We start from the raw sequence: 12,054 nt of genomic DNA on the forward strand, positions 1-12,054 counted from the left end.
GCTCAGGGATTTCACCATGAGAGCAATGGTGACTAAAGCATTTAAGGAGTTTATTGGCTGTGATATGGGAAAACTTGAGAATGGAACGACACCATTGTAGTTATTTATTACTTTATTTAACCTTTATTTAACTAGGCAAGTCAGTTACAGTGCCTTGCAAACGTATTGACCCCCCCTTGGCGTTTTTCCTATTTTGTTTCATTACAACCTGTAATGTAAATTGATTTTTATTTGGATTTCATGTAATGGACGTTGGTGATAGTCACCAATAGTCCACATTGGTGACGTGAAATGAAAAAAAATACTTGTTTCAGAAAAAAAAGTCAGTTGAAGTTGGAAGTTTACATACACTTAGGTTGGAGTCATTAAAACTCATTTATCAACCACTCCAAAAATGTCTTGTTAACAAACTATAGTTTTGGCAAGTCTGTTAGGACATCTACTTTGTGCATGACACAAGTAATTTTTCAAACAATTGTTTACAGATTATTTCACTGTTTCACAATTCCAGTGGGTTCACATACACTAAGTTGACTGTGTCTTTAAACAGCTTAGAAAATACCAGAAAATGACGTCATGGCTTTAGAAGCTTCCGATAGGCTAATTGACATCATTGAGTCAATTGGAGGTGTACCTGTGGATGTATTTCAAGGCCTACCTTCAAACTCAGTGCCTCTTTGCTTGACATCATGAGAAAATCAAAAGAAATCAGCCAAAATTGTAGACCTCCACAAGTCTGGTTCAACCTTGCGAGCAATTTTCAAACGCCTGGAGGTACAACGTTCATCTGTACAAACAATAGTACGCAAGTATAAACACCATGGGACCACGCAGCCGTCATACCGCTCAGGAAGGAGACGCATTCCGTCTCCTGGAGATGAATATACTTTGGTGCGAAAAGTGCAAATCAATCCTAGAACAAAAGCAAGGGTCCTTGTGAAGATGCTGGAGGAAACGGGTACAAAAGTATCTATATCCACAGTAAAAACAAGTTCTATATCGACATCACCTGAAAGACCGCTCAGCAAGGAAGAAGCCACTGCTCCAAAACCGCCATAAAAAAGACATACTACGGTTTGCAACTGCACATGGGGACAAAGATCGTACTTTTTGGAGAATTGTTATGTTTGGAGGAAAAAGGGGGAGGCTTGCAAGCCGAAGAACACCATCCCAACCGTGAAGCACAGGGGTGGCAGCATCATGTTGTGGGGGTGCTTTGATGCAGGAGGGTCTGGTGCCCTTCACAAAATAGATGGCATCATGAGGCATGAAAATTATGTGGATATATTGAAGCAACATCTCAAGACAGCAGTCAGGAAGTTAAAGTTTGGTTGCAAATGGGTCTTCCAAACGGACAATGACCCCAAGCATACTTCCAAAGTTGTGGAAAAATGGCTTAAGGACGACAAAGTCAAGGTATTGGAGTGGCCATCACAAAGCCCTGACCTCAATTCCATATACATTTTGAGGGCAGAACTGAAAAAGCGTGTGTGAGCAGGTTTGTAGGAGGCCTACACCAGCTGTCAGGAAGAATGGGCCAAAATTCACCCAACTTATTGTGGGAAGGTTGTGGAACATTTGAACCAAGTTCAATAATTAAAAGGCAATGCTACCAAATACGAATTGAGTGTATGTCAACTTTTGACCCACTAGGAAAGTGATGAAAGAAATAAAAGCTGAAATAAATCACTTTACTAATATTCTGACATTTCACATTCTTAAAATAAAGTGGCGATCCTAACTGACCTACAACAGGGAATTTTTACTAGGATGAAATGTCAGGAATTGTGAAAAACTGAGTTTAAATGTATTTGGCTAAGATGTATGTACACTTCTGACTTCAACTGAATGTATTCACCCCCTTTTGCTATGTAGCCCCTAAATAAGATCTGGTGCAACCAATTACACTCAGAAGTCACAATTAGTTAAATAAAGTCCACCTGTGTGCAATCTAAGTGTCATATGAGCTGTCACATGATCTCAGTATATATACACACACCTTTTCTGAAAGGCCCAGAGTCAATAACAGCACTAAGCAAGGGGAACCACCAAGCAAGCGGCACCATGAAGACGAGGAGCTCTCCAAACATATATTTAATCCATTTGGAATTCAGGCTGAAACAACAAAATGTGTAATAAGTCAAGGGATATGAATACTATCTGAAGGCACTATAAAAAGTTATATTTTTGAAGACATACCGACAGTTGTATTTTGTTGTACACAGACCTCAAGTGCACCAATTCCACAGGTTTATACTGAATAATAGTTGGCAGCATTAGTTCAACATTTATGTAAAGTCTTCAATGTAATAGTAACAAATTGAGCTAGTTTTGTCAGTAGTCAATCAATCACCCTTTCCATTACCACAGAGTACACAAACAAATATATATAATAATATATCATCCGTTTATGAGTCCTTTATTGATTATTAGCCAGAAATAAATAAGGTTCTCAATCTATTTTCAGAAGGTCTCAGATGTTTCAGTCAGGTGCTGGTGTACTGAGAAGGTTTTCCTCTAGGTCAAAATAGCTACCATGTACCGTACTCATATACCATTTACCGTACTCATTTCACTGAGGGCAGAGTGGCTGCGGATTTTCGCTCCTCCCGTGTACTTGATTAATTAAAGTCACCAATTAGGGCTTAATTGAATGAAAAAACTAAAACCTGCAGACACAAGGCCCAACATTGAATGAGTTTGACACAAGGTCTATAATTAATTTTCAACCAAAAAGTACTTTCAAATTACTCACGTCATTTAACAAACAGTTTCACTGTGTCTATGGCCAATAATGTATCTAAATTTAAAAAATAAAAATAAAATACACAATACAAAAAAAAACTATCCTTTCCATTTTATTAAACAAAATATTAAAACACACAACTCAAAACCTAAATACAAAATCAGAACTAACAAAAAACAGTGTAGTCCATAAAATACCATAATTACTAATCTATCAAGAGGATTCTCAAACAAACTAACCTGTGCTATAACTGACCTCTGTACGGCCCATTTACACACTACTGAGCTGAGCTGCACTGTACTACACTGGCCTGGTTAGGAGGTTAGGCATCCACCATTCCATAGTTGCTGGAACTGTGGGGCAAAGGACCATTTGAAAATTAAATGTCCCCACTGCATGTTTGGGGTCAGCTCGATAGTGTAGAAATGGAATAACTGCGTGTGTTTGAGAGCAGCCCACTGTGCAAGATGGGCTCAGACAGACACAGACAGTGAGTGCGGTGCGTTCTAGGTTGTCTTTATTGCAGTCAGGCTGCCCCGATTATTAGCTCTCACAATGCCTGGAGATGTTTAACATCGGAAACCATGTTAATATGGTATAGCAATCTTCTGATGCACTGTTTGGAACCGTCGCTTCATTAGAAGCTAAAAATAATCAGTAAAGTCAATCTTCTGAGATGTGCAACGTGACTGCAATGGAAACGACCTGAAACGTGTCCAGTGCCATGTTAATGTGGGCTGTGAGAGGGCAAGTCCATCTCCCTGTCCCCTGAGTAGGCGCTGAGGGCCTCCCAGAGTACCTGGGTCTCCTCACAGTGGTGGTGGACCGCCCAGTGCTCCATCACCTCCTCCTTACTGTCCAGGACCTGGCTGCACAGCACACAGTTAAACACTGAGCCCTGCCCGAGGACTCCTCTCCCTCCCCGGGCTGAGCGGCCGGTCGGCTCCCCCTCTCCATTCCCATCGTCCTCTGTCCCCCCCTGGTGGTGGGAGAGGATATGACGCTTCAGCTTGGAGAAGGAGAAGAACTCTTCGTCACAGCTCCCACAGCGGACTAGGTTCCTCTTCTCATTGAGCTGGCGCCAGTAGTGCGCGGCGTGTTTCACCAGCTCGTCCTCGGCCTCCCGGCCCCCTTGGAGTGCCCCTCCCAGCCCGCCAGCCCCGTCCCGCAGGCGCACCTGCACCTCCTCCCCGTGCACGTAGAGCAGGTGCAGCTTCATGTCGGCGAAGGTGGGGGTGATGGCCTGACAGCGACCACACTTGATCTGGAGCTCCACCGGGTCCTCGCGCTCCTCCTGGCCCTGCTCGTCCCCCTGGTCTGGAGACATCACCCTGGAGACACATACAAGATGGAGACAGACATGATGTAAGGAAGAACTGTGTTGTTTTATGAAAATTGGCGAGAAACTAACAATATCCTAAGAAATGTATCAAACTCACAGTGACCAAAAGTCAAGAGTCCTATTGATGAGACAAGTATATCAGTATGTAAGTACTATTTATAATTCTGAAAATGTAGGTAGTCACCCCTCCACAGGCACGTCGTCTTCATGTTGGCTGATGGATGGCTCCACAGTCAGGATAACCTTATGCACCTCCCTCAGATGGCTGAAGTACACGCCCACGTAGCCAAAAGCCTTCTCACAGAACTCACAGCGAAGTGTCCGGCGTGGTCGGCCCTCTGAGTGGTGCAGCTTCATGTGAGTGCTGAGCGAGCCGGAATGGGCATAGGCCTTACGACACACTGGACAGACGTAAGGCCTACTGTTGGTGTGGCTGTTCATATGGCTCTGCAAGTGGTGTTTGAACTGGAAGCAGCGGCTGCAGGTGGGGCAGTGGTGGAGGGGCCGGCTACTACCCAGGTAGACCCTTTGAGAGGAACTACCCCCTCTCAGGTGAAGCGTGGTAGAGGCTGACTGGGGCTGGCGAGGACCAGGCTCCAGAACCTTGGCAGAGAGTCGGTGCTGTATGAGGAGCTCTGGTTCCAGGCTGTCAGAGGAGGTGAGGGAGGGCAGGCTGACCAGCTGGGGAACTGTCTCCATCAGCAGCATGTGGTGAGGCTTGGGTCTGATGCTGCGGTACTTCTTAGAGATGTCCACCTCCCTCTGCTGCGAGATGACAGCCGAAGGAGAAGGCTTATCTGGAACCCTCCTCCGAAAGAACGACAAGGATCTCTTCTTCCTTGCCTCAAAGGCCAGAATATCCTCCATTGTCTTCCTCTTCCTCCCCCTCTTCTTGCCGGGTGGTTTCTGCATCTGAAGCGTTCCCAGCAGCGACAGGGTGCCAGTGGTCTTGGCCTGAGGCTGGCTCTGCAGCAGGGAGTTTGGCATGTGGTTCTGACAGAGGGCCTCTGCAGTCTCTGGGGTCTTGGACTGGGGATCAGAGGGATACGGGGTAAGGCCGGGCAAGCCAGGCTGGCTGGGGAAAGCCTTCTTGGGGGACATGGCGTTGAGGTTGAGTTTGGTGGCTGGTATGAGGGTGCTTTTTATGTTCGAGTAGGGCAGGATGGGCAACTTGCCTTTGGGTGGGGAGGGTATAATCTGGACAGCTTTGCTGAAGATGGCTGGAGAGAGGACAGTGATGCTGCTACTTGCTGGCTGTGGATGGGGCTGTTGGGCTACAGGCTTGGGTTGGCATGGCCTAATGCCAACCTTAATGTTGCTCTCTTCCTGTGGCAGTTTGACTGGGGAGCTTTTAGTAAAACCACCAGATGGGTATTGGAGGTTCTGCAGCATGCTGGTGACGGGGCCCGGGCCGGGGGCAGGAGTAGACATGTGGTTGATGGTGGTGTCCACCACTGCTACTTGCTCCAGTGGAGACCCAGAGTAGAGCACAGCGTTGTCCGGGAGCAGGGCTGTGAGGGCTGAGATCTCAGAGGAGGCTGTGGAGTCGATCAGTATGACCTGTTTTGATGGCTCCTCCTTGGGTTCCGGAGATGACAACTTCTTTTTTACCGCCGCTATTGACCTTTGTGGCCGGGTTGTCACGGCAGTGGGTGTGGCTAATTTGACCTTCTCCGGGGTGCTCTTGGCCCTCATTGGCTGATATCTGGGGATGGGCAGCTTCAGGTTCTTCTGGATTGTCTGTTGCTGCGGCTGTTGTTGCTGTGGAGATTGAGGGGATACGGAGGGCGGCAGGGCCACTAGAGAGAAGGTCCCCTCCTGTCCTGCCACCTGCATCAGGGCATAGTTCTGGGCCGGGACCAGGATGGATTTAGGGCTGACGGCTGTAGAGGCTGCCTCTGGGAGGGCAGAGGGGTGCTGGCAGGAAAGGACGGCGGTCGGGGAGGGAACTACCGCTGCTGGGGCCTTGGGAGCGATGCTTCTGAACTGGAGGCTCTTCATCATCTAGCCTGGCATGGAGGTCTAGACCCAGACCTGTCTTAGTCTGTCAACAGAACAACAACAATAGTGAAGTTCGAGAGCTATTCCCAACAACAACAAGGGCAGTTAAATAAGTATTCCAACAAAACATTGTAGAAAGTTTTGGCCACAGACCCTACTGATTGCACGCCATCATCTGGCATAGAGGTTTACATTTGTTTGTCAATACAACAATACTGATTGAGATACCAACGTAATATATCCTGCCATATTTTTGGTCACAGACCCCAACTATTATGTTCTTAGCAGGAGGGTTAACCTTAGTGTTCTTAATGGTGTCGTTACAAAGTGGTTAACAGTCTGAGATGTGAGACACAGGTAGCATCCGAAATGGCACCCTAATCCCTATACGAGTGCACTACATTTGACCAGGGCCCATTTGGGATACATCCTGAGATGAAACACAGACCGAGGCAGTCACTGACATGAACATTTCTAAAGCTTCCACAAGAAGACTACTATTCTGTGGTTCTTTCTGCACACACAAACATCCCCCCCACACGCACACTACCCCCAGGCACAGACAAAGTGCCCCCTTTGATTTGAGCCCAACGTGCAGCCTAGTTACCGCTGTGGCTCGGCGGGGTGCTCCCTGTACCCCCCTCCTCCCTCGTACCCCCTGTACTTCCTGGAAGGATCAGTCAGTAGAGCGTGAAAGCTGCCCAAGGGCAGGACAGACAGGAGCTTTACCACCACATCAAGAGGGGTTACCTCTGTGTGTGTGTATTACCTCTGTTAATCACTGCCCATTCTCTCTAGACCAGCAGTAGTAAAGCCTAGCTGTGGGGCTAAAACAGCCTTACTCACAAAGCCCCACATTCTGAAATCCTAATGCCCCATATCGACAAATGATATTTCACAGTACAACACCAGGGATTAGGCTTTAAAGTCAGCAGTTTACAGTAATTTTGGATGTCAAACATCGAAAAGCCTAGGATGGGTTGAGTAAGGAGGAGCCCTGGCAGATGATTGACTACTTTATAAAAGGTGTAGAATGGTCATAAACTTCATCTGAGCTACTTTATCAACTCTAGTAGGCATGTGTAGGCCTATACTGAAGCTTAAAATAAATTCTAAGCAAATATCCACATACATGTGTTTGAAAATAAAGATTACAGCAGAATTTTTCAAATGAACGTGATTGTAAACAGATGATTTTGACAGGATTTGAATATATATTTTTTTTTATCCAACTTTCAATACCAATCTTATCGTGGGCCTGTGTCCAAGTTGTGTGCATGATACCTGTCAGATTCAGAAAAAAACACCAGGATCTAAATGTACATAAAAGGTAGCTACTCGCACATTGCTACACCTATCCAATCTAACAACTTTCAAAGGACTTAGGCTGAACCAATGCTTGCATTCATTTTAAAAATAGGGGAAAAGGATATAAACCCACATTGTTCAAAACCTGGAAGTATTTCAGTGTGAGAGCAGATCATTTATACAGTGTCCACACAGCATCTTAACTCCATACAACTGGAAATAATTCCCTCTCTGTTTGGACAGTTGATTCCAATTCAAATGAGAGTTTGGCCAGGCATTCAGTCAACAGAGGGGAGTACAGCGGTAGGATATCTAGAATGCTCCTAAGACTTGAAGGGGGCATGGATGGTGTGTGTGTGTGCATGTTTGGCACTGACAGGCTACCCAGGAGGTTCCTCCCATCAACTCAGAGTTTACAGTTGAACCCCAAGAGGGAAAGGGAGGGAAGAAAGAAAGGGAGGGAGTGTATTATGCAGCCGCGCTGAAGCCAAGCAACCAACCACAGGCAGCGTTAGGCCGGCGTGCTGTCGGCTTAAGTCAGACTGATGACTTCTCACGGGAAAGACTGGGTGAGAACAAAGACAGAATGACGAGAGAAAAAACTAAAGAGTGAGAAAAATGAGTAGACACTAAGTGTCCAGTGGTCTGATCTGATGAGAATTGATAGCAGTGTAGCACTGCAGCTGGTGTGTTATAACTGAGGAGGAGTAGCTGCACCTATGCTCCTAGAGTGTGTCCCAAACGGCTCCCTATTCCTTAATATAGTGCACTACTTTTGACCAGAGCCTTATGGTCCCTGGTCAAAAGTAGCCATTTGAGACGCAGTCCTAGTCTCCAGAGGTGGTGTGCCGCTCCAGTAAAACACACCAGATAACCTCCCAGACTAGGGCTGCCACAGGAAGTACAGTGGTGGGGAAGGAGACAGACAGAAGGACTGGAGTGGTGTTGAAGACTATAGCCTCAGGCTAGCTACATCCTGTCATCTAGTCAGAGTGTATTTAAACCACAAATTCCAGATTAAGATCAAAATCCTAGAACTGCCATCTCTCTCCTCTGCCTTCTATTTGTTGCTTTGCACCCTGCTCCTCACGGCTTCAAAAAATACCAGCCCCCCCCTACCCATCTCGCTCCTCTGTCCATCATGTATCTCTCTCGTTCCTTCTCCTCCTCTGCCATTCTTCAGGCCCCTCCTCCTCCTGCTGCTGCTGCTGCTTCCCTCTCTCTTGTTTAGGGATTCTCCTCTCAATGTGCGTTCCTATCTGCATAATGATGATGCCAACATCCCTCCCGCACTCCTCCCCCCTTTAGCCACATGTCGACCTGCTCTGGGGCGAGGGGCCTCGCTGTTGAGGCCCCAGTGTCAATCACATTATAGCTCCACAGCAAATGAAATAAAGAGAGCAAGCAAGAACAAAATAAATGAAAAGATAGGAAGAGATTGACAAAGAGAAAGGTAGTGAATGTGTAGTATAAAGTGTAATAGAACTTCCCCACTCAACAACCAGGTCGCATTCCGCTTCGCTCCACAGGTAGTATAACATTTTAATTTCATTTCATTACAGTACAACGGTTTGATTTGTTTGATCGTAGCTAGCTACATAGCTAGCTACATAGCCGTCTTTGTATCAAAGATAATTGTGTAGTCTAGAGCGATTTTCTAGGTTAGCTAGCCAGCTATTGTCATTCTTTTAACGCAACGTAATGTATCAACACTGCTAGCTAGCCAGCTAGCCCCCGAATAGCAGCACTGTAGAAACTATTACACTCAACGGAACGACTTGATTAGTGTAGTGTCAACAACGCAGCCACTGCCAGCTAGCCTACAAAGTCAACAACGCAGCCACTGCCAGCTAGCCTACTTCAGCAGTACTGTATCATTTTAATCATTTTAGTCAATAAGATTCTTGCTACGTAAGCTTAACTTTCTGAACATTCGAGACGTGTAGTCCACTTGTCATTCCAATCTCCTTTGCATTAGCGTAGCCTCTTCTGTAGCCTGTCAACTATGTGTCTGTCTATCCCTGTTCTCTCCTCTCTGCACAGACCATACAAACGCTCCACACCGCGTGGCCGCGGCCACCCTAATCTGGTGGTCCCAGCGCACACGACCCACGTGGAGTTCCAGGTCTCCGGTTGCCTCTGGAACTGCCGATCTGCGGCCAACAAGGCAGAGTTCATCTCAGCCTATGCCTCCCTCCAGTCCCTCGACTTCTTGGCACTGACGGAAACATGGATCACCACAGATAACACTGCTACTCCCACTGCTCTCTCTTCGTCCGCCCACGTGTTCTCGCACACCCCGAGAGCTTCTGGTCAGCGGGGTGGTGGCACCGGGATCCTCATCTCTCCCAAGTGGTCATTCTCTCTTTCTCCCCTTACCCATCTGTCTATCGCCTCCTTTGAATTCCATGCTGTCACAGTTACCAGCCCTTTCAAGCTTAACATCCTTATCATTTATCGCCCTCCAGGTTCCCTCGGAGAGTTCATCAATGAGCTTGATGCCTTGATAAGCTCCTTTCCTGAGGACGGCTCACCTCTCACAGTTCTGGGCGACTTTAATCTCCCCACGTCCACCTTTGACTCATTCCTCTCTGCCTCCTTCCTTCCACTCCTCTCCTCTTTTGACCTCACCCTCTCACCTTCCCCCCCTACTCACAAGGCAGGCAATGCGCTCGACCTCATCTTTACTAGATGCTGTTCTTCCACTAACCTCATTGCAACTCCCCTCCAAGTCTCCGACCACCACCTTGTATCCTTTTCCCTCTCGCTCTCATCCAACACTTCCCACACTGCCCCTACTCGGATGGTATCCTTCTGTAGCTCAGTTGGTAGAGCATGGTGCTTGTAACGCCAGTGTAGTGGGTTCGATCCCCGGGACCACCCATACGTAGAATGTATGCACACATGACTGTAAGTCGCTTTGGATAAAAGCTTCTGCTAAATGGCATATATTATTATTATATTATATATTAGTATTGCGCCGTCCCAACCTTCGCTCTCTCTCCCCCGCTACTCTCTCCTCTTCCATCCTATCATCTCTTCCCTCTGCTCAAACCTTCTCCAACCCATCTCTTGATTCTGCCTCCTCAACCCTCCTCTCCTCCCTTTCTGCATCCGTTGACTCTCTATGTCCCCTTTCCTCCAGGCCGGCTCGGTCCTCCCCTCCCGCTCCGTGGCTCGACGACTCATTGCGAGCTCACAGAACAGGGCTCTGGGCAGCCGAGCGGAAATGGAGGAAAACTCGCCTCCCTGCGGAACTGGCATCCTTTCACTCCCTCCTCTCTACATTTTCCTCCTCTGTCTCTGCTGCTAAAGCCACTTTCTACCACTCTAAATTCCAAGCATCTGCCTCTAACCCTAGGAAGCTCTTTGCCACCTTCTCCTCCCTCCTGAATCCACCTCCCCCTCCCCCCCTCCTCCCTCTCTGCAGATGACTTGGTCAACCATTTTGAAAAGAAGGTCGACGACATCCGATCCTCGTTTGCTAAGTCAAACGACACCGCTGGTTCTGCTCACACTGCCCTACCCTGTGCTCTGACCTCTTTCTCCCCTCTCTCTCCAGATGAAATCTCGCGTCTTGTGACGGCCAGCCGCCCAACAACCTGCCCGCTGGACCCTATCCCCTCCTCTCTTCTCCAGACCATTTCCGGAGACCTTCTCCCTTACCTCACCTCGCTCATCAACTCATCCCTGACCGCTGGCTACGTCCCTTCCGTCTTCAAGAGAGCGAGAGTTGCACCCCTTCTGAAAAAACCTACACTCGATCCCTCCGATGTCAACAACTACAGACCAGTATCCCTTCTTTCTTTTCTCTCCAAAACTCTTGAACGTGCCGTCCTTGGCCAGCTCTCCCGCTATCTCTCTCAGAATGATCCTTCTTGATCCAAATCAGTCAGGTTTCACGACTAGTCATTCAACTGAGACTGCTCTTCTCTGTATCACGGAGGCGCTCCACACTGCTAAAGCTAACTCTCTCTCCTCTGCTCTCATCCTAGACCTATCGGCTGCCTTCGATACTGTGAACCATCAGATCCTCCTCTCCACCCTCTCCGAGTTGGGCATCTCCGGCGCGGCCCACGCTTGGATTGCGTCCTACCTGACAGGTCGCTCCTACCAGGTGGCATGGCGAGAATCTGTCTCCTCACCACGCGCTCTCACCACTGGTGTCCCCCAGGGCTCTGTTCTAGGCCCTCTCCTATTCTCGCTATACACCAAGTCACTTGGCTCTGTCATAACCTCACATGGTCTCTCCTATCATTGCTATGCAGACGACACACAATTAATCTTCTCCTTTCCCCCTTCTGATGACCAGGTGACGAATCGCATCTCTGCATGTCTGGCAGACATATCAGTGTGGATGACGGATCACCACCTCAAGCTGAACCTCGGCAAGACGGAGCTGCTCTTCCTCCCGGGGAAGGACTGCCCGTTCCATGATCTCGCCATCACGGTTGACAACTCCATTGTGTCCTCCTCCCAGAGCGCTAAGAACCTTGGCGTGATTCTGGACAACACCCTGTCGTTCTCAACTAACATCAAGGCGGTGGCCCGTTCCTGTATGTTCATGCTCTACAACATCTGCAGAGTACGACCCTGCCTCACACAGGAAGCGGCGCAGGTCCTAATCCAGGCACTTGTCATCTCCCGTCTGGATTAC

General features: G+C 47.9%; 1 protein-coding gene across 4 annotated transcripts in view; it reads right to left on the reverse strand.

Moving 5' to 3' along the window:
- Window positions 1-1,895: 1,895 nt before the first annotated feature.
- LOC124039842 (zinc finger protein 438-like) overlaps window positions 1,896-12,054 on the reverse strand; it is a 113,478-nt gene continuing 103,319 nt past the window's right edge. For all 4 annotated transcript variants that reach the window (XM_046356299.1, XM_046356300.1, XM_046356301.1 and 1 more), the window contains 2 exons: window positions 4,273-6,132; window positions 1,896-4,077 (listed from right to left, as the gene is read on the reverse strand). In XM_046356299.1, the coding sequence (XP_046212255.1) occupies window positions 3,474-4,077; window positions 4,273-6,092 (2,424 nt within the window). In that variant the 5' untranslated portion in view covers window positions 6,093-6,132 and the 3' untranslated portion in view covers window positions 1,896-3,473. The remainder of the gene's footprint in view (window positions 4,078-4,272; window positions 6,133-12,054) is intronic.

The sequence above is a fragment of the Oncorhynchus gorbuscha genome, linkage group LG07 (assembly GCF_021184085.1).
Source record: "Oncorhynchus gorbuscha isolate QuinsamMale2020 ecotype Even-year linkage group LG07, OgorEven_v1.0, whole genome shotgun sequence".
In the NCBI taxonomy this organism is placed as follows: Eukaryota; Metazoa; Chordata; class Actinopteri; order Salmoniformes; family Salmonidae; genus Oncorhynchus; species Oncorhynchus gorbuscha.